Below are 23,024 nucleotides of genomic sequence, written 5' to 3' on the forward strand. Positions count from 1 at the left end.
TCACCTGTGAAGCCTGTTTTTCTGATGCTAATGGAGCAGCTTCAGAGAATAGGCAAAGCCTCACTGTATGGGTGAGGAGTTGGAGTTTACTGGGCTTTCCAGCAGTGGAGGTGGCAGCTGTGACTGTGACCCTTCAAAAGAAGATCTGAGCAGAATCTGTCACCTTGACTTTTAAGAAAATTACTGCAGTCAAAATTAGAGAAATGAGTCTCTGAAGAATCTCAGGTGCCTTTTTAAGAACTTTATCACTCCCAAGTGTCTTCAGTTCAGGTTTCTCCAGGAGAAAACTGAATTTTCAATGTTTGGCAAGATTCCTGTTCTTTTAAATATAGGCCTGTGTTTAAAGAGAGGGCATGTGTGACAGAGGCTCTGGTGCTGAAGGACTGAAAATCTCAGTAAGTCTGGAGTAAGTCTGCTTAGGTGTTTGGTTAGAAAATCCAACTCCAAGTGAGCAGAAGCAAGTAAAGACTGTGAGTGGGTTGAGATATTGTTCTGCCAAGGAAGAATCAGAGTTGTCATAACAGCAGTGATGCACTGCCACGCTGACTCTTGGAAATGCAAAGGCTGGAGGCTGCTTTGCTTTTGTTGCACTTTTCTGTTAAGTAGGAGAAACCTTGGCTAGTGTCTGTATGCATTACACTGGTGATCTCTTTTGATGGCAGTGGGTGTCAGTCTGGCACTGTGTATTACTTAACAAAGTGTCCTTAAAAATACCTATTATGTACAGTTTTCATTGTCTTTTGAACTTCTTGTAATGAGTGAGAAGGACAGGAAGGTGCAAATGTGTATGTGAGTAGTGCTGGGAGAGCCACAACTAGAGCTAGCCAGTCGCTGATTTCTTGGGGCTGCGAAAGAAAATTGAATATTGTTGTTACAGAGAAAATATGTTCAGGTTGTCCTTGTATTCCAAAGGCATATCCTGCTGCTTGTTTTTTCTTACCAAGATTTGATAGCTGCTTGGCAGAAGTCTTGGCATTGCTTGGCACTAGCAATTCTCTGCTCATCAACTTGAAAAGAATGATTGCTGAAACTCAGAAATGCACAGTTTTGAGCTGCACTGTTTTCATCACTATCAAGTCAATACAGTTTGATTTTTCTTACTTCTTTCTTTCCAGAGATTTGGGGAAAAACCAGAAAAGCTTTCATAAAGTCTGGTATCTTTCTTTTAATTCTCATTAATCAAATACAGTCTCCAGCAGTAAAAACATGATGTGAGACCCACTATGCTAAATTTACACCCTGCAATTTTCAAACATTAGTTGCCACTAAATTTGCAGAGGGACTGGAACCAAATATACCTGCTTTGCAATTATATCTGCTGGGTTGGTGTTTGTGGAAATAGCCAACCAAGCCAACAAGAGTCAAAATTAAAATTAACCCTTATGGCAGTATGCTGAAACTGCTGTTCATTATTGTGTCGAGCAAGGTGCTGAAGAACCTCTGTTCCGGCCAGCCTCAGGTGCCACTGCAGCAATAATGCTTGCTTTCCAAGAAGCTTGAAGAAAAGATTGGCAAATTTATGAGCTTAGTGCACGCTAAGTTCCAGCTTGGATTTTGTGTGGAAACAAATGTGTCCTGCCTTGGAACCAAGTCCTGTGCACTTTGCGAGTCAAAGATTTATTACTATGTAGATTCCATGTCTTTTGTCTATGCATTTTGAGTTCTCTGGTTTACTGAGATATTAAGATTTTTGTTTAGTTGAAAATTTTCATGAGGTTCCTGAGATCTTGTGTGTTTCTTCTGATCCTAGTGTGTGCAGCTCTGTAGGTGATTCCCCAGCTCATGGGTTTTCCCTGCAGCCCTCAGCGTTTGCCAGTTTGGCGAACTCTGCCTGGACATGTCTTTGCCCCAGCTTCTACAGAATGTACACTTTGTAGCATACAGAAATACGATGGGTGCCAGAAGGAATGTGGACCTTTCAATAGGAAATGTGTTTCCTGACCTGTTTAGCCAGGAAAATGATATGTGGCATTATAGCATTGGGTTTTCGAGATCTCCTGAGTTTTGATTTGGCTCAGTGGAGAATACCTGTTAGAAAAAAAATGTTGAATGAAGCCTTAAAAGGCAAGAATGGGTTTGTAGTTAACCGAAAATGTATTCATTTTTGTTAGCTGAGTTTGTGCCTGGGATTGACTCATCTGAATGAAACACATCCAGGTTTGGAAGCTGCAAAAGAGCTCAAGTGAGACACCCAAAATATTTGGATTAGGGGCTGAAATATGTAGTCTTTCTTAACTAGAGCCTACTGGGAAGCTTTCTTCTGAGGCTTTTTGTGTCATGGCAGTTTGAGTAGGGTAGATAGGATATTTTTTTCTTTTGGGACCAGGATATGTATCTAAAAAGCAGATGCCCCCTTTTTTTTTTTTGAGAATTTTTTCAGAGGATTTTAGGAAATAAAGGAAACAGAACTGTCAGGAAGCAAAAAGTGGGGAAAGGAATAAAGTTAGTGCACTACGCACACTGAACCTTGGTCTTTTTGTTTTGTGGCCCTTTCCAGAGTCACTTGTCTACAGGTTGCATCTGCTGCTCCTAGGGGAAGTTCATTTTTCTCACACTCTTGTGAAAAGCTTTTCTGCTTTTTGCTAAATCTTTCTCTGTCTACTTTCATTCCAGTATTCTTGACTCTTTGCTGTGCTGTTAAATACAGCAGCTGTTGAAAGAGCCAAACTCCAAGATTACCTATGTTGCAGTGAGCCCCCTGATTTTACTGCTAGCTCAAAAGCAGTTTGGGGTACGTGGTGTGTGGAACGGTGTCTTGCTGTGGCAGTATTGGCTGGAAAGAATTGGTCAGCAGTGCCTTGCAGGAAGATTGCACAGCCCCACTGTGCTCCCCATGTTAATGTCCTGTTGTGTGGAGGCACTGTGTACATTCCTCTACAGGAAACAACATCACTGCTCTTGGCAGTGCTATTGTGCTTCTGGCACAATAATTGAAAGACATAAGGTGAAACTAAACTCCAGTGAAAAGAGTGAGACCCTCCCTTCAATATAATCCCTGCCATATATCTGCCTAACAGCACATTTCCTATTGACAAAATGCAAATTCTACTTATTTTTCTGGTTTTGATTTGCTTACAGAAAGCATCAGCAGTCTAATCCATGCAGCAAACACTGAGTAACTTTATCTTCTGGATAAATTTTTATTATTGCTGTATAAAGCACATCAAAGAGCTCAGTTTGAATGGGAGAAAATGGTACTTTAAGTGGTTATAAAAGCTGTTATTTCTCACTTGAAATTATTATTTTCTAGGTCTCTGGTAGTGATGATGGGAAATTTCCAACTTCAAATAAATAACCATTGCTTGCGTATGTCTGTCATTCCTGAGCCCCATCTTCTGCCCCCACTTAACTCTCTTTGAGGCTTACCTAGTGGAGGCCATGTGACCAGAGGTAGGCGAAAAGGGCAAATACAGAGTCTTCTGTAAAAGGAGAAACCTCTCAACTCTAAAGTAAGGACAAAATCTCTTCAAGTGGACCTGGAGCATGACATTTGAAGAGGCTTGTGTCCTGTGGTTAAATTAGACCAGTATGTTAGCAGGGGTCTCCAAAATACTGTGAGTGGTGAGAGCTCCTGGACTGTCTGAAGGATGTTGCTGTGACTGCCCCATGGCTTATAGGGGCATATAGGGTAGATAAAAATCAGCTGATTATATCCCAGGCTGGTGATGCTCTGAAATCAAAGCTCTGTTTTGGCTTGTCTTGTTAAAATTGGATTTCTCTAACAGGGTCCAGTTCTGCATTCTGCAGCTTGTGAGCAATGAGTTGCCTTTCTTCTTAAAGATTCAGGGACGTTCTAAGTTCATTTTGCATCATTTTTTATCACTCAGTACACATGGTCTTCATGTATGCCCTCTTTTCAGTCTCACTCCTACCTCTTTGTTGGATTTGCATGTACATGAAGAGGTTATAATGTATTTCCAGGTGATGCTTCTGTTTAGGAATACTATCCCATCTTCACTGTCTGTGTGCTGTCACTATCACATAGTACAATCTGTCCCTTTTCTTATACTATTGCCTTTCCTTGACTCTGATTGTCTTCTAGTAGTTCTTCTAATTTTAACTGTTGATTCAGTGTATTTAGAAAAATGTTCTTGTCCCTCTTCCAGATTTTTTAGGAGCCTCAGAAGAGAGGTTTCTGGTCTCCTTTTCTTTTCTTAGGGCAAGACTTCAAAGCAGGAGCTGAGTTGCCTTCCTAGGGTAGGGAAGTCTACAGATCTGTCTCTTATCCAGATGCAAATCATGGTTATCTGTCCTCAGTCTCCTCACACTTGGAAATTAGCTCAGTGTTGTTGAGTGAAGGGTATGAGTTTTTTCTTTATTGTTAAGGACAGTGTTGATGTTTTGTTTTGTTACTCTGTCCTGCATCCTGGCTTTCCTTGGGCTTGGTTCCTCTTTGGAGCCTCACACGCATCTGTCTCTTCCAGGCCTTTTTGAGGTGTGACTTTTTCATGCAGTGTCAGAGCCCAAGTTCTCCCCTCATTACCAGTAGCACAGCTTATCTTCCCCTCCTGATGTGCTGTCACATCTTAAATGCAAACTCTGCACAGGGAGGCCCCTCTGCTAATCTCTATTATCAGAAAGATAATAGCTTCCACAACTTCGTCTCAGTTTGCCTTCACCATTATTCCACAGTGAGTTTGCTTTCAGAGCCCTGCACCTTTTGTCCCTAGCACACCTTTGAGATGGTCAGTGATCAGTGCTGAGGGATACACTTGGAGCAGGCGCTGAGGGTGCAGCTGCAGTGGGAGCTGCAGGTTGTGCCCTGCCTGGGAGAAATGCTGGGAGCCCCAGACAAGGAAGGGGCTGTGACTGGGTGCTGACCCTTAGCACAGCAGAGGGCACAGGCACCTGTGGCACTAGCCAAGTGACCTGACACTGGGATGCAGCAGGAGTTAAGGACTCAGTTGGAAGACCCCAGGCTTTTGGCAGCACAGACTGAGGCTATGAAAGCACAGGAATTCCTTTGCTCAGGCTTCCTCTCCAGAGGTACCAGCTCAAGCTGGTTTTGTGTTATGCACCATGATTAAATTACTTAAAGGAACCAGAGATTTGCGAGCGCACTATGTGAAACCAGGGTTAATGTGGTAAGGAGACCTTGTCTGATGGTGTGAGTGTGGGGTGTTCAGAGAGTCAAGTGCACCCATTGGGTCACTGGAGCCACCCACTGTGTAGGGATTTCAGTCCCAGCAGTGAGGAATGTGATAGTAGGAGTGTGACTGCCAGAGTGCCTCCTGGGTGGTTGGACAGGAAAGTTCCTGTGACACCAGTAAATGTCAGTGTGGGAAACCAGCCTTCGCCATTTACACTTATGCTGGGACACAGTGGCATGTTTGGTTCTGACAGGCAGCTTTCCTTGCTGGAAAAGACTGATACACAGCTATCAAGAAGAAATTAGTGCTCTTGAAAACTTTGCTGCTTAAAGAAGCAATTGTAGCATAGTTGTTAAAGACAAGCAACTTTGTGAGACTAAGTGGTGTCTACTGCAATTGAAAATGGCAGAAGCATTTGCTCTAGGTTACCTGACTTAGCCTGAGGAAAGGCTACAGTCTTTGTTGTGTTCTTAATCTGGAGAGGGCATGCATGTTCCTTTCTCTCTGTTTTGTGGTGGCGTAAGTTCTTGAAACTTTGTGGTTGGTTGATTCAGGCAGCACTGAGACCTACAAACTCTAGGTTATGTGTTTTTTAAAGCTTGCTGCTCACCTGTGGTGGAGTTTATGCAAGTGGATGGTAAGAGGAAGACAGGAATTTATGCCTGGGTTTAAAGAAAGATGGGGCTATTTGCTCTGATTTAAATCAGCTTAAACTCTTGAGGGCATGCACCTTTAGCTAATCAGCTATGTAGAGAAAGCAGCACAGAAAAGTTTGACATGGAGTTTCTGCCCCTGAGCAGCAATAGCATTCCATGCTGTCATCATTGGAGGGACTTGGACTCTGTGGGCTCTCTATAGGTGCAGAGGTTGTAATTTTGTATGTTTGGGTTTTTTCCTTGCTGGCTGAAACGTTCTTTTGCCTTACCAGTTAATGATATCTGTTTGTTTGTTTTTCCTGTAACATGTAGCTCTTTCTTAAACTGCATTCACTTGCAAAGTGAATTTGATCACTTGATTCTATGTCTGATCTGTGTGCTGAGATGTGAGACTACAGAAATATTAAATATTGTTAGAAGTGCTGAGCAACTACTCACTGAAGAAGAGGAAAGATAACTTTGCTGAAGCACTCTTTCTCCCCTTCTGTGTTTTTGTACTGCTGCATCTTTGGGCATTGTTTTTGTATGCTGGGATGTAAAAGAGGGAGGCGTGTGTCCAATGTCAGCTACCAATTCCAAAGGACTTCAGTGGTTTTTATGCTTGTAAGTTAGTGTACTTTAACCATTGCCATAGTAAAATGTTCCTAGAGCAACTGACATTATGGAATTGGGTTTTTTTCCAGAGAATTAACACTTTTACAGCCTCACAGTTAACTTTTGCCAGTTCTTGTGATTACTTCTTATTGGAACAGCGCTTTAAGTGATTGCCATGTGACATAACAGAACAGCTTGAAGCACCACTTGCTTTTGGGAAATAACCTAATAGTGAATTCAGTTGTTTTCTCCAGACAGAGCAACTGTGGGATTTTTCTTATATTGTGTGTAAAGCCTAAATGTATTTGCCCAGCTAGTAAGGCTGAACATCCCAGAATTTGCAGAGCTAACCATCTTCTCTGAGAGCCCTGAAATGCAGGTAATTCAACACATGTTTTTAAGCAAGAAAATGTGTTAACAGCCATCTATGATCTCTTGCATCTGCACACTGCAAAAAATTCCTTGCAGAAATAAGTCTCAAAAGGCAATGAAAAGCTTTTGATCTTTGAAAGCTAATGTTCTAATTCTGATTGGGAAACTTAAACTTAGTTGTGGTAGGTAGGTTTTTTTATTGGCATAGAATGTCATGTGAGGAAGTTTAAACCTAGTCCCTCCCAGCTGTTAGAAAAACAATAGAATGCCTATAGTGCTTCTTGGTAAACGGAAGGGGCTTTTTAATCACTTCTATTGCTCTTCTGTTACTCCTTTAAATTTGATGATGAATGAATCAGACTCAGTCTTGCTGCTGTTGTATTTCAGGCATGATCTCAGTATTTTCTGGGCAGAATGTCGAGCTTGGCCTGTTTTTTGGGAAATTGGAGTAGTGTGATGGATCACATGAGCTTATTATCCACTTGTTTACCCCTACTCCCCATTTAATTTCTTATAGGCACATCTGTTTGATACAAAAACTGATGCCAGGTAATTACAAGTGTTTTATTAAATGAAAGACGGGAATAATGAAATCTAAATTCTGTCATAAGATCTGTTGTAGGTTTTCTGCATAACTGTGCATAAATCCTTTAGTCTTTTGTTTTTGTGGAGACAAAAATAATGTTTTCCTCAGGCTGTTGTAGTAACATGCCATAGAATCATAGAACACGCTGAGTTGGAAGAGACCCATCCGGATCATCAAGTTTAACTCCTGGCCCAGCACAGGACACCCCAAGAATTCCACCCTGAGAGCATTATCCAAACGCTTCTTGAGCTCTGTCAGGTTTGGTGCCGTGGCCACTTCCCTGGGGAGCCTGTTCCAGTGCCCAGCCACCTCTGGGTGAAAAATCTTTTTCTAATATCCAACCTAAGCCTGCTCTAACACAACTTCAGGCCATTCCCTTGGGTCTTGGCACTGGTCACCAGAGAGAAGAGACCTGCACCTGCCTCGCCTCTTCCCTTCAGGAGAGAACTTCAGGCTGCAATGAGGTCTCCCCTCAGTCTCCTCTTCTCCATGCTGGACAGAACAAGTGACCTCAGCTGCTCCTCACACAGCTTCCCCTCAAGGCCCTTCACCATCCTCATGGCCCTCCTTTGGGCACTCTCTAACAGCTTCATGTCATTTTTATCACATTGTGGCACCCAAAACTGCCCCCAGCACTGGAGGTGAGGCTGCCCCAGTGCAGAGCAGGACAATCCCCTCCCTTTTCTGGCTGGTGATGCTGTCCCTGATGCCCCCAGGACAGAGTTGGCCCTCCTGGCTGCCAGGGCCCTGCTGGCTCAGATCCAGCTTCCCATAAACAGGACCCCCAGGGCCCTTTCCATGGCACTGCTCTACAGCCTCTCATTTCCTATCTATACACACAACCAGGGCTGTTGCCCTGTTCTGCAAGTGCAGAATCTGGCACTTGCCCTTGTTAGACTTCACATAGTTGGTGTCCCTCAAAGGTATTAAAAATAAAATGTTTTCATCTTTGCTGCCACTTTAAGGAAGTGGTGTGGGTAGCTCTAGCTTGGATAAGAGCAGCATAAAATCTCCATTTGACCTTTTTGCTGGGGAATGCTTGTCTTTCGAGGTGCACCAAGTTCAGTAATCTAAACTATTCTTTCCTCCTTATTTATTTCTGCATCCTTTTTCTATTTAAACATGTACTAGTTTGGAGCTGTGTTCACTCTGCACTGTTAATGGCCCACAGCCTGTTTCCCTTCCATCATGATAAGTGTGCTGAGAGCCTGCAGACCTTTTGGTGTATACTCAAGCAGCTGCACTGCTGCTGAGGCAAGCAAGTGGGGAAGCTTTAGTGAAATGCCCAGTCCCCCAAATATAGAATCCAGCCATGAAGGGTGCAGGATTAAAGTAAGCCTGTTCACCTCAGCTCACTTCCTGCACATGTTGTTGCAAGGAAAAAGCAAATGGTTATTTAATAGGGAATAGTTAAGAAGATTATATTTAATTAAGGTGCTTCCATGGCTAAGTGCTGAAATGCAGCCACCTACTACAGGGTGTGTCAATTGCTTCAACTAACATTGTAAGATATTTAAAAGAAGATACTTTGTTCTATGCAAATTGTGTTATTTAAGGTGGGGACCATGATGGATTAATTGATCTCCAGTTCAACAAAGTCAGGTTTTGCAGTGAGGAATTAATGGGTGAATGGTGGACATTGGGTAGTAGTCAGAGTTCCTTGCTGCAGTAGTTTTTCTAAATGCCAAGAAGCTATCCATTTTAGTGCTCTAAGAGGGATGGTTTTCCCACTGTCTTTGACTTGCCTCAGTAATATTTAACATTTAATTTGAAGTTACCATAGGAGTTTCTGGTCTTTTGCCTAAAATTGATCCATGGTAAATCTTGAAAATGCCAGATACCAAATATACCTCATCTCATGAATAACTGAAGGAGGGGAAGTTGAACCTAATCAATGAGCAGTTCCTTGGGTAATCACCAATTGCCTACTGCTTCAGTGAAGAAACATTTTTGAGCACTTGTACTGCAGTGGGACTGTCAATCTGCCCTTACAAATAACCCTCATAACTTCTAATATATCACGTGCACTGTAATCATCAGGCAGTTTAAATGAGGATAGGGGAGTATAGGGATTAGAACTACTCAAGGGGATTTAAGTGGTCAGATAGTTAGTGGCAGGTGTCCTTTACTTGTGGCAGATGGCTTAGGTGTTGTCAGGGGTTTCACTGCAGAGCAAGAGAGCGCTTGTCTTATTCTTTGGTTCCCAAAGCCAGCCTGAATGTGCACAGGCATGCTTTTCTTCTGTTCTGGCAAGGACCTTTGCAGCAGTGCATAGGAAAGCAGATTCAACTGACGACTGGCATTTTTGCTGATTTACATGATACACTTATGAACATTGAGCTGCAGACAACTTTTTGGGTAATACCAAAGGTATTTATTTGAGACATGGAACGTAAAGTTCACCCTCATTGATGTATTTTCCTTACCCTTTTGGTGCTGTTAATGAGCAATCTTTTTATACCCTACGTGCTTGAATTCAGTATGGGTGCCTTCCTCTTCAAAACTAAACAAGGGGTGAAGTGTAATAGAGAGGTTGAACATGTTTGTCCCACTCTCTCTCTGGGTGACTGTGTAAGTCCTGACTTTCTCCCATAAGCACAAATTGTCTCTGCCTTCTGTTTCAGTGTAGTGAGCATTAATCCAAGTCTGCCTTAACGCTACTGGTGTTATCTTGCTGACAATATACTTCTGTTGCCAGTGAAGTTTGTGCATGCACACGTTAAACTGAAGTTTATAGGCAAAGCACTTTCTTTGTGCTTAGCTTTTGAATTCTTCCTCTGAATGCATCACCTGCATTAGATCTCTGTAAAGTGGACATGGAGTGAGTCACATGCTTCATGTGAACATAAAGAGGTATGAAAAGAAATATCTGTCCTGTGGGGCTAAATTCACAGAAGTAACTGGAAGTAGTTTTTTGTTCTCTGAGGATTCAAATATTGTAATAACCTACCAGTCACTTGACTGCTTATTTGCAGTCTTCTAAGATGACAGAAGAAGATCAAATAATGTTTGTTCAAGTTTGCTAATATTGCTGGCTTTTCTTTATTTGCCATGTGTTTTGCTGGTGATCAAGTATTGGCAGGTATTGAAGGTATGTCTTTTGGATGCCATCTTGCTGCAAATTCCAGTTACTGACTTACTGTAGTCTCTCTCCATTTGTTTTCATAACATGTTGCAGATTTCAGTAGAGTTAAAACAAATTTCTGATGTGCTTAAACCTAGTGTGGATTTATACCCGGGAAAGGTTTAAGCAGAAACTAAAAATTAGTATGGAGTATAATATGTGCATGGTGTGACAGGAAGGTATCATCAGTAGCCCTCAGCCTCACAGCTACATACCAATCTGATCAAAAGAATTCTCTTATGTAAAGAGAATTATATGTAAAGCTTTAAGCAGCAATCCATTGAAAGCATTCTGTGAAGATCCCATGATTCCCACAAAATACATACCAAAGCTTTGGCAGGGAAGAGTTCATGCTTCATCCTTGGTGATGGATCCCTCTTGCCACGAGGCTGACATTACTGGCTTTGTTCTTAAGGGCAATGAACATGTATGTATCCTCAAAACCTCCTTGGCCAAGCTGATTGCCTGCTCTTACTGATTATACTTTCTGATACAGCACTGTGTGATCAGTAATGATCTGTTCCATAATGTCCACAATTCTCTGGAGTGCTTTCAGGTAAAGGTGGTTTTGTGAAGGATATCCTTGACTTACTTTCTTAATACAGTGTGAAGTGCTTGCTCAGTATGACTTTTCCTTTCATTTATTTTCCCCTGATTCTTTTTTGGGGAATATTAAATATTTAGATACCAACATTTTTGCAAGTGGCTGCTAAAACAGATTGATTTTCCTTACTCAGTCCCCTTCAGAGTGAAACACGAGTCCGGTTTTTTATATTCAGCCCAGATGGTATGCTGCTTAAAGTGAGCAATGTGTTGCAGTGAAAATGGACTACTTTCCCCTTCTTTCCTTCCTCCTTTCCTTAACCGAACACATCCATGTAGCTCCTATTTGGGTTGAATTCAAAATTAATCAAAGAGGCTGCAGGGTAAATATGTCAGCTTTGGAATGCCAGCTCTGCCAGATTGAAGGAGTTTCTGCCCCTGCCAACAGGCAGTGCCACAAGTTGGCTACAGAAAGCCTGACATCTTTATGGACCTTGTTAGAAAAATGGACATGATGATGTGTTTTAGTCCTTTCCATGTCTGTACTGGGTATCTGTGACACTGCTCCTCCTTGTGCATGTGCTGTCCTGCATTGGGCTGTGTGCTGAGTGGGCAGGAACATCGCATTCCTGAGGGCTGGGAGCTGAGGACCACACTGAGGATTTCTTTGAGAGGCTTTTTAAGATCCATGAGGGGAGACTTACAAAGTGTGAGGAAAGTTGAAGGGGTAATACCATTTAAAGCAGTTCCACATGTGCCATTGTTTTGGCAGTTTTTTTATCCACCAATGGATTTTTTGGGCATGGAGTAATGCACAAAACAAGCTTCTAGATCTGTGACTCTCAAATTGCTTTCTGTAACATGCAACTCTCCTAGGAGCTGATGAAGGTCCTAGGAAGTAAGGGAAGTATTGGTTGCTTTGAAACCAGATCAAGTCAGATTTCCCATGTTCCCATTCCTCAGCAAAGCTTGGGTAGGGCTGTCTGCAAGTATCTTGATCTGCCACTATCTTTTGTTTGTTTAGTGAAAGGGTTAATAATACATCCATTAAAAGAATATTGAGGATAAGGTTATTATATGACAGAGGAAATCCTGTAAATAACTTACTGGGTAACAGAATTTGATACCTGTTCCTGGAATGTTGCTTCAGTCTAATAGGGTAGAAGTATGGCATTTATTTAAAGGAGTTATTAAAAGGAACAGAGACTTGATAATACTTTTTTAGGGAAGTTGTTTTTTGTTCGTGCTTTTTGAAACTCTAAAAATTTCTAAAATGAGTTAGCTTGGTCTAAATTTTTTCATTAAAGGAATGTGGAGATCATGGCTGAAACTTTTCTGCAGGATAACAGTAGTAGATCTGATAGGAGCTGACATTTGGTTATTCTGCACAGAAGGTGTTACAGTGCTTGTGATATATCCAGTTATGTTTTTTCCTGGGAACACCAAGATGCTTCATGGAGCAAAGGCAGTTCTGTAGCTGGGACAGGTGGCTGTGAAACCTGCTGCTGGTTCTTAGCTAGCAACTTGCCCAAGTCAAGAAGAAATCCCCCTTAAGTGTTCACAGAAGGACTTCTTATTTTAAATAACACCTATTTAAATAACACCAAGTCCTTGCTTCCATGTGGAAGGGGAGCAGGTTGGATGAGAGATATATGAGGTTAGATGAGAACGTAGTGCAGAACTATGGAGAGAGATGCCATGAGACTGGTGCCTTATTCATGTTGCTGCCTAAATGTACTGCCTTAGGTTTTGAGAGAGCAAAAGTCTTGGTAATTTCTACTTCTCATATCAAGTTTGAATAAGCTGTTTTATATGAGATTTATTCTTAGCCAGAACATTAGTTTTGTAGTATCTGAGAACTTGTTAATTCTAGTGAAAGTTAAGAAGTTTCCCAGTAGCACCATACTGTCCTGAAACTGCTTTTAGGGGTGACTGTGGAGACGGGAATTAGTTAGATTCTACTGTTGAAGTTCTTACATGCCTTATAACTAGCTTGAGTACACTGACTGAACTTCTGCATTACAGAGAATACTGAGGTATCTCTCTCCTATCTTGATCTGACAATGGCATCCTCTAATTTTGTGTTACTGTGGTAGGTTTTCTCCAGTGGCAGGCAGAGGTGGTGTTCATGCTCTGCAAGTGGCTTGCTAATAAAAGGTTGTGCAAATGCTGAGAGCTTCACCCTGCAGCTCTTCAAGTTGGGCGGTTTCTATTTGGTCGTTACTTTGCAGGTACATATCAGTGATACAAAGACTGAGCTGAATGTGTTTGGTTACTGTTCTAACAGGAAAAAAATGCCTTAAACAGCACCAAGGTCCTTGCTGTTTGAGCACAGAAGTGCAGAACTCAGTTAAGGGATGCCGTATGGCTGCCCTAGCTTGGGGGTGCTGATTGGCAGCGTGGTATCTGTTCGGTGTTGCATGGCATGAGTAGCCAAGGACAAACTGTTGCCATTGCTGAGTTGAAGTCAGGGACTCAGGCATGAGGTGAAGTTTGGTGTAGCGTTTCCCCAGGAGCTGCTGGGAGCAGTGAGGGCCCTGCCTGACTGGGATGGAGATGAGTCTGTTCCAGTGTGTTGTAGGCTGTAACAGTGTGGAGAGCCAAACCTGCTGTTTCTCCCTGGGAAGAGCAGTGATCCAGGGAATCAAACTGAGGTTTGAATGACACTGCTAGAAGATGTCTAATTGCCAGCTGCATGCCTGGGCATGCTTTTTGGTGGCTGTCACTCTCTTTCTTTAAGGTGCTACATGCAGTATGAGGGTTACAGGTGGCTCTGGAGACCTTATTTCCACCTTTTTTTCTGAACTACATGGTCTTCTAACAGCTCAGGGCAAATTTCCATTAAGGCATCTGCTCTGTGCTGGCAGATTCTTGAAACATCCCCAGGAAAGTCAGCCATTTGCAAGAAATAACATTTGAAAGGAAGTACATTGTTTGAGACAGACATAGGTTTAGAGTGCCTCCCTGAAGCATTCCTCTGGATCTTTTGAAATAGTGATGTGAAACTTAGCAGTTTTGCCTGTGTCATGGATGGAGCATTGTGATACATTGAGGGGGAGGGAGAGAACACTCTACATTTAGCTGATTCAGAAATTTCTGCAATGCCTCATGCACTAATCATGCTATAAAACTTATTATTTTGGTAGATGTGTTCTCCAAAGGTGCCTGTACAAAGCAGATTCCTCCCTGGGGCTTCAGGAATGAGCTAGGAAGAGGGGCTTACCTGAAACTTCTTATGCTGGCAATTGTGATCTGCTCTGTGCCCTGTGCAGCACTGAAGAATGGGGCTCTTGCCATGTTGTGTTCATAATAGTTTTCCTTGCCCTTGCTGGTCAGGCCTTCCTGAGAAAGGAAAGAGTTGGACTCCAAGAGCAACAGGAAGCAAGATGATGTAGGGATGGACAGTGGAGGGAACCAACTACAGCTCTACCATTCCTCCAGAGTTCCAAAAATAATGTGGTTGTCCTCAAAATAGATAAATGATAGGTAAGTGGTTAAACTTAGGTCAGCTTAGTTTGTTCTTCCTGCTTCTGACCCATGAAGGTACGCAGATTGGCAAGTGGGGACATGTTTTTAGGACATCCTTACCTGGGAAGTTTTGTATTTCTAAGGTTTTTACTTACTCAAGTATATGTTGCGTGGGACTAGTCTGGAATATGACAGGAAGATGAGGGGAAGGATATTATTTTTCTCACTTTCTGCCTTGTCTTGCAGCTTCCTCCCAGCTCTGTGACAGGTTGTGCCATTTTGATGCTTATTAAAGCCATTGGGTGTCATTGTTCTTCCTTCACTGAAGTTCGTTCACGTTTCTGTTATATCTGCATTCCAAAAGAAAATGCACAAAATTAGAAAAATGGTAGATTAAAATGGCTGACTAATGCTGTGTCTAACCTTGACAGCAGATCTCTAGGTTTCTTTCTCTTGCTGTTCTCTTGATATCCAGTATCCTGCTACTGTCCCCCCTGCACTTGGCAGACTCAGTGTGCCAGCTGCCTTACTAGCTGTGGACAAATTGTGCCAGGGGACTGTATTGACATGAAGAAGCTCAATTCTAACTTTGACCAGAAGCACTATATTTAAAACTTAATTGAAAATCTAGTATGAATTAGTCACTGTGTTACCTTGTGCATAGCCCTTGGCTAATAACAACAACAAAACATTCTGCAAGCTAAGTACTAATCTGACAAAAGCATGGGAGGATAGAGCTGAGTTTATGTAGCCTTGTTTTTTAATTCTGTTTAGACTGACCCTGTGAAGAAGAGAGAATTTTTTAAAAGTAAACATTGCTTTGACCAGGATAGAGGTTGCATGTGTGTTCCTAGAAAGAAAATAGCAAGAGGAAATCAGCAAAATAGTGTGTGAGAATGGAGAACAGATAAAATGAGAATTAAAGAAAAGGAAAGTGCTACCAAGTACCAGGCACAGGATACTGATAGGATAATGACAAAATAAGCAGGATCAGGGTCCATTTGTTTAATCTTCATTCAACCACTGATGAACAGCTTGCTCAGTGACAGCTTTTGCTGCCTTTGTTAAATCCTCAATGAACTTACCTCTCTTTCATTTCCTGCAGACAGCCAGCTGTTGCCTGGGAATAACTTCACGAATGAATGCAACATTCCTGGAAACTTCATGTGCAGCAATGGACGCTGTATCCCGGGGGCCTGGCAGTGTGATGGGCTGCCAGACTGCTTTGATGACAGTGATGAGAAGGAATGCCGTAAGTGACCATTGCTGTGACCTTATCATGCTTTTTATCACAGGGCTTGGCTAACTGGTGCTACTGCTGTGTTCTGTGTTAGAGAGGGAACAAAGCTGCTGCCACTTTGCTCATTTGGATCTTGCTGGAAAAAACACTTAATGTTTCAGGTCTTTAATGTTCTTTAATACAGCACTTGGGGAGGTACCTGAAGTGATGGATAAATTGAGATGGACTTGACTTACAATTCTTCCATGATGCTTTGTGATTTTTAGGTATCTTGTATGTACTGCTTCAGCACACTGGTGTAGTGCTGTAAGTTGACTTTCACCACATCAAACCTAGTTCCTTCAATTTCAAAATTGTTGACTGTACCCTGTGATTTTTGTTATCTCCAATCAAAATGCAATTCTTAACTCTATGAACTTTAACAATAACTTTCTAAAAAGTGGGCTAAATTAATTTGCTAATTAGTGTTTTTAAGTTTTAATCCTTCCTAAAGAACTTCTAGTTCTAGAGAGCTAAAAAAGTTTGATCTGATTCTCATCTGTGATTTCATCTCTTTCTTAGTATTAAGCAAGATTTCGTTGATGTTACTCGGCCACAACATGAAAATTCCTAGCCTACATGTGTTAACCAGACACAAAATTATGCCGTATCATAATGCTGTGATTTGAAAAGCACTTAAGAGTGAAAAAAATCAAATTTCATGTGATTCTAGAGCAACTGAGAAATTTCTGAGACATTACTGGTTTTCATGTAGCAAATGTGGTTTCTCTATGTGTATACTTTACAGAGGTTTTTGTTACACTTAAACTGAATTTATAAGAAGCTTACCTTTCCCAGGACATTTCCAAGACAACATTAGCTTTGCTGATAGAGCAGAAGGGAAAAAGAGTAGCTTCTTTCAAATTATCTGACTAGAAATACTTGAATTGTTAAATGATCTTGTTTTTAAAAACTTGATTCCTCTTCTTTAACCCCAGTAATCTGTCCCTTTTAAATAATGGGGCCTTAATACCTGTGCTGTGCAAATCTCCATATGTAGTTTTGCTTTAGGCCAGTGAGCTTTGCTCCCTTTCTAAAGAATTAAAACTATCTGTATGAAGTATCTAATGCTTTGCAGTCTTTTAAGGCACCAGGCTTGTGTTGCAGCCTTGAAGACAGGTTAATTTAATTTTTTTTCACACTTAAATGTTGACATTAAAGGACAGGCCTGTTGCAAGGATTGATCAGTGTCATGCACATCTCTTTAAACCCTAGCAGAAAATTGTATCAGTGGGAGCTCTGGCAAGAATAAAAATATCTGAAGTTCAACCTGTACCTTTCAGTGAGATGTTCCTGATGACAACAGCTGTGTGACTCAGGGTCCTTATTACTTGGCTCCTGAATAGACTGCTGGCATGACTTTTCGTGTCCTGCTTCTACTTTTTAAAACAAGCTGAATGACAGTACTTCTTTGTATTTATAGGATACACACCAGAAGTTTCTGTGTCTCTAAGAATGTTGTCGTTGTCTGGCTTGCATAAATTTTTTCATTTGATACAATTAGATGATGTTTATGAAGATTTTCCTAATGAAGGCTGGACTGGGTATTTACTCAGGAATCAGTAAAAAGAAAATATGCTTTGTGACTCTGCTGAAAAATTTCCTTACCAAAATCAGTTGGGTCTGGTGAATTGCAGACAGTAATAAACATAGTAACTGACAATAAAATATAAATAGCTGTAAAATGGCAGTTCATAAAAGCTGTTCTTGTCACCACAGACTCAAATAAACCTCAGTGATGTAGGCTATGCTGTAGCTCTGAATTTTAAGTTACTGCAGAACTGTCCTTCCTGGGTTTTTTTTTTTCAAATACTTTTATCCGGCTTGATTGGCTGACAGTTTCCTGGATGAGCAATCTTTTGATCCTCCACAAATTGATGGAGATAATTAGACTGTTCTTTCCTCTTGCCATACATTTACCTGCTATTGGATCACCCTCACAAATGTAAAACTAGCATACCAAAGAGGCTTGCAGGGAGAGCAATCGATGTGAATCCTATGCTGGCCTGTTGTTAACAGGTCAGATAAGCCAAAACAGAATGCAGATAGTGCTCATTTGAATCTCCACATTTGTAGTGTTTCCAACCAGTCTTTTAGGTTATAAAGTAATCAGAGGTTGGATAGGCTTATACATACCAAATCTGGTGTTAGATTTGTTCCTAGCTCAGAGATAAGGCATGGAAAAGCAGCCTTACATGTATATATTTTTTTTTTTTTGGCATTTTAGTCTACAGTTTTCTACTTTCCTTCCATCAGAACAGGGCTCTACTTCCTAAAACTTACCTTGCAGTGAAATTAGAGTTGTTTTCTACTGTGATTTTGCTTTGCAGTAGCTGAGCTATTGATGGTGAGCACAAAGCCATAGGAGTTGCATTAGCAGCATGAGATGGCTGAGTTCCCAGTGTGTTACTACTCGCAGCTGTACTTTAAGCTGCTTTGTCTGTGATTCCTCATCAAGTAACTATTTTGCACTGAAAAGTGTTAACCTTGCTTAAAAATGCCTCTGTGTGAGGAGGAACTTGGTTACAGGGTTCATTTTTTGTGAAGAAGAGTATGCTGTGTTGTGGCATGACCGTGAGGAAGTAGTCATGCAGACGTGTGTTGTGTGGAAAGTCTTTCTTTTCTGATTTGTCTTACAGTTGAATGTGGATGTCCAACAATATTTTATTAATTCCGTTGCTCTAGCATCTCATCCTGTCTGCCCCCGTTTAAACAGGAAAACTTTGAACTCTGGGTCTGGTTCTGGATTTCTGTGGCCAGCAAGTGGAAAAGTGATGGTCTGTGTGAGGGGGAAATGAGATGCAAAGCAGAATTACCTGCACATTGTCCATTCAAGTCTTAACTCTTCCCTCTCTTCCTTTTGTCCCTTTCCTGTTACTTCTGCAGAACCATCTCTGTTAACCATGTCACTTTGCTTATGGCCTTTCCTTCATCTCCCACACTTGCCAGAACCCACACACTCACATACCATCTGTCATCTTCTGTGCTTCCTCTGTGCCCTTACCTGTCACCTTAACACATCCCATGCCAGCTGTTTAGTGCACAGAACATTTCTCATACTCTTACCTTCTCTAATGGTGATGTGATGACTGAAAAATGTTACCTGGTTTTATCTGGGGTGGAGGGTTGAGGGAAAACATGAAAGGGAGGGAATAAGCTGAGACAGTGGCTTCTCATTTTAGTACATAAGAACTACTTCTTGAAGAACAACCTTGCTTTGTTTCTTCCTCCAAGCAACTAATTGAGCTTGAAAAGGATTAATTTAACATATCAATGTGAATGTTTTGTGAGTACTTCCAGTTCTCTGTAGTTTGTGAGTAAACGGCTGTCAGCAGTGTGTCTCCCAGTGGAGAACTGTTTTGTAGTTCATTCCCATCTTCTGGTTCTCATCGCCTGGATTGCTCCTCAGCCAGTTGTCCAGTATCTGTCATGCACATTTCTTTGAAGTGTTGCTATTATTACTGCTTTTCACCTGTGTAGATGATTTATAAAGGAAGCTGAGGCTCTTCTTCACAAATGTAGAATCTTTACCAACAGGACTTTCCTGTGAAGCTTGGAGAGATTGATTGCACAGATCCTAAATCCTCCTCTGGTTGCACACCAGGCTTTATAGATACCTGGTGTTAGTGCTTGCCCTGGTCAGGTTGGGAGCTGCATGCTGTCAGCACTCAGTTCTTTCTGTTATCAGGAATGGAAGATGCAAAATTTTGCAAAATAAAAAGCCTGAATGGAAGGAGCCTAGAAATGTGTGCTTGCATGCTTTGAAACATTTTGAGGTAAATGGATTATCTCTAGTGCTGACTTTTATACCTACCTGCTGACCTATTCCTTTGGAGCCAAGACCTGTGTCTTGCTCTTGGAAGGTTTCTCATCTTGAGATTTAAGAGTGCATTAATATTCTTAGTTAAGCTCATAATTTACTCTGTCATCTGTTTCCTCCTTCCTTTGCCTCTTTGTACATCTTTGTATTAGATTATTACAGAGAGAACATTGTGAACACAGAATGGCTTTTGTCACTAATGAGCAGCAGCTAGTGGGGAGATGGCATGTGCTGCCTTTGTCAGCTAACGAGCAGCAGATGGTGGGGATTCAGAGCATGGCACATCATCCACGCTAAGTGCCTGGCATGACAGCAGCCAGAATTAGAGACATACCAAATACCCAGGAGTCTAGATTTTCCTTTGTTGCTCTTCTGAGAGATGCCAAATTTGTATGTTTAGCTATGAGCAAATAGTGGCACACAGTGAAGCAGTGACTATCTGTGTTAATCCAAGGGCTGAAGAGTGTAGGCTGTGGGCTAGAAGAAAACTGTGTGCGAGGATAGCCTGGGGGCAGCGTGTTCTCACTTGTTTCTGTTTCCAGTTGGTGCTGTTGCTTGTTCAACACAAACATAAAGGTAAAGCAGATTTGAGTCAATGCTAAAAGCTGTGACTGGGTTGTATAGACGTCTGAACAATGGAGTATCATCCATGTTTGTAAGGATGTGCTGCCAGTGCACTCCTGGGCTGGCTGGCAAGAGCAGGTCTGTAGGAACATCCGGAACTGTGGTAATAAAAAGCTCATTTCATCACCAGCAATCCATTGTCATCAAACCTTGATCTCTGATCGTCCTTCAGACAGAGCAAGTCTCCTCCATGGGGGAGAATGTCTTTATTAAATTAAGTGCTGCATGAAAATGGTCCATTATAATTAGGATTCCCCAGACAGGTATTGAAGCCACCTGCCAAGCAGGCTTCTGCTAAAGGTCAGTTCTGTCTCTTTGCCTGAGACACATGTGCTTGTAGGGAACCCAGTGCAATCAGAACTGAGGGTTTGTAATACCTGCAGTCCTGGGTTGCACTCAGCATGGTGTGGTGAGCCAAGCTTTTCTGCAGTTTCACAGCAGTAGGCTAACTCTCAAGGTCCTTAACACTGACTTGTATTTAGGCAATCTGAGAAACCAGTTTAATCCAAGTCTCTGGTAGATCCGGTAAGAACATTTCTGTTTGTGTCCGGAAATGTAAGCCCTTGGCACCCCTGCTGAAGCCAGGGTCTGGTGACAAACACTGTAGGAACTTCTACACCTGGTAGGCTGCATGCCATAGTGCAAGGATGAAGGTGGGAGGTGGGAATGTGTTCTGGTTACACTTGTGGCCATGCTTCTGTTGCTGGTTTTGCAAGAATGCAGAAGCATTTTCACCTGTCTTTCTCAGTTAAGTAGAATAACATTTGAGATAGTCCTGTAATTACTTGTTAATTGCTGATATGTTAGCATATTAATCTTTGATTTCATCTTGTCTTGTATGTCTCTTAACTATGTTCTTGCTTTTACCCTGTAGAGTTGGAACTGTGTTTATGTATAGTAAACATGACCTATTTTGTCACATTCCATTCTGTGTCTCTTTTCTATATTGAGTATGTTTGCATTTCCATTTAATCTATCTCAGTGCACACAGGGTTTTGTATAAATGCTTTATAGTCTCAGAAGATTTTATAGATCAGGTGTCATTGGGGTGTGGAGTGCTGGGGTGGGAGATGTGGCACGACTAAGCCTGCATCATTCAAAGTGTTTGTATCTGCACGCTTGCTCTAAATCTTCATTGTCTCTGCACTGGTGAGGACTCACTGGATTAGCAGTATATTGTAGTTTGAAAGTGCAACACATAGTAACCATTTTTAAGTTTCCCCGAGGTTTGCTGTACCTTATTTTCCTTGTTTTTTCCATCTCCAATATGAAGCTTTCTTACCAGACAAATGTTCACTGCTCCCTCTGGTGTTCACTTGCAACAGGTGTTGGAGCTCCCTACGCTGAGGAGCAGCGAGGCCGCGGGTTCGTAATGATCAGCTACACACAGCCCTGGGAGAGAGAGAAAGAGTCTTTTCACAGGAATGCCGCATGAAACCCACGCTCTGCAATTAGTAGCCCGGGTTTCCTAGATCATGTGAAGAATATTTTACTGTGCTCTAAACCCTTTCATTTGGGAAACTGAAACTCTTGGAGAACAAAAGCAGTTTAGCTAGGTTTTTTTTCAGGTGAATTTTAACTGCCTTAATTGCATTCAGTTTCTACAAAGGAGGTATTTTTTAACAACTGCATCTGAGGGCTGGAAAGTATTTGAAAAAGAAAAAATCCCACTGGAACCAAAGTCAAGTCTGAGGAAGTTTGTCTGTCATTGGAGAAGCTCTTGAGTGCAAGAACTCCTACACTTGCTGGCACGGGCTGCAGTAGTAGAAAGAAGGTGGTTTGAGTGGGGGCTGCAACAGCTTCAAAGTCATGTCATATGCTTGGAAGCCTCAAATGAGGAGTGTCAGACTGCCTTGTCCTGCTCTCTTTGATGCAGGCTATATTTCAGGAGGTGGCCTTTAGATTTGTTGCTGTTTGCTGCTTTTAAAAAAACACAAAGGTAAATAATGGAGTTTGCCCTCAATCAAGAGCATGCTTTGAGTCTGCTCTACAGGAAGTTCACAAGTTGATAGACTAAGGCATATTATGTGTGCTTTTCCCTTTCTAAGTCCCAAAATTACAATTTAGGCAAAGGCAAAATTTAGTATTAAATGGTCATTACTAACAACTCAAATCATTCTGGCAACAGTCTGAATTTAGATGCGTGTCATCACCTTGTTAAGGTTTGCTCTGAGAGCAGTCAAAATCGTGACTTCCACACTGCTAAGAATAAGTAACCAGCTTTAATAGCTACTTTTAAAGACAGAGAAAAAAAAATCTTGTAAAGACAATGAGCGCTACAATCTTTATAAGGTATTTAATAAGTGCTTATTATGACAGTGCAGTTATTACAGCTGAAGACATTTTGCTTGGATTTAACCACTTAGCAGGGTCAGTCTAATGAATGGCTTTCATGTACAGGAACAAAGGGCACAAAGTAACTCTGGCTCCCATCCTTTTAAATACTAGGCTTTCAATTCAACAAGCAGAGCTCAGTGCACTGAAGAATGAGATGTGGTGTTTTGCTAGAAAAGAAAATAGAAATGTCTGCCTCATTCAGAAGGGATTGTCTAAACCAGTTGAGATCTAGAAATACAGCAGTGGGGCAGGATTAATCCTACCCATCAGTAAAGAATAGTGACTTTGAATTAATACTCAGTAGCCCCAGAAAATTATGCTTAAAGCATCAGTTAAAGCTAGGTGTAGACGAAGAGTAACTCTTGAGAAGATGAGGGGCAGGGTTGATATTTAGAAGAGATGCTTTCAGATTCCTGGGATTAAGATCCAGCGTTGTGTACCTGCAACAAGTTTTTGGATTGCCCCATCATAAATAAAGTTGAAGGCATCTCAGCTGCTGCAGTCTGTAGTTGCTAGCCAGGTGTATCTTTC

At 41.6% G+C, this 23,024-nt stretch overlaps 1 protein-coding gene across 3 annotated transcripts in view; it reads left to right on the top strand.

The window, feature by feature from the left end:
- The window catches only part of LDLRAD3 (low density lipoprotein receptor class A domain containing 3), a 107,564-nt gene that overhangs the window by 19,572 nt on the left and 64,968 nt on the right, over window positions 1-23,024 (top strand). For 2 of the 3 annotated variants that reach the window (XM_059475244.1, XM_059475246.1), the window contains exon 2: window positions 15,539-15,685. In XM_059475244.1, coding sequence (XP_059331227.1) covers window positions 15,539-15,685 — 147 coding nt within the window. Of the gene's footprint in view, window positions 1-14,301; window positions 14,452-15,538; window positions 15,686-23,024 lie in introns of all 3 variants that reach the window. The other variant, XM_059475245.1, reaches the window with a different exon arrangement.

Source organism: Ammospiza nelsoni, chromosome 6 (assembly GCF_027579445.1).
Source record: "Ammospiza nelsoni isolate bAmmNel1 chromosome 6, bAmmNel1.pri, whole genome shotgun sequence".
Classification (NCBI taxonomy): domain Eukaryota; kingdom Metazoa; phylum Chordata; class Aves; order Passeriformes; family Passerellidae; genus Ammospiza; species Ammospiza nelsoni.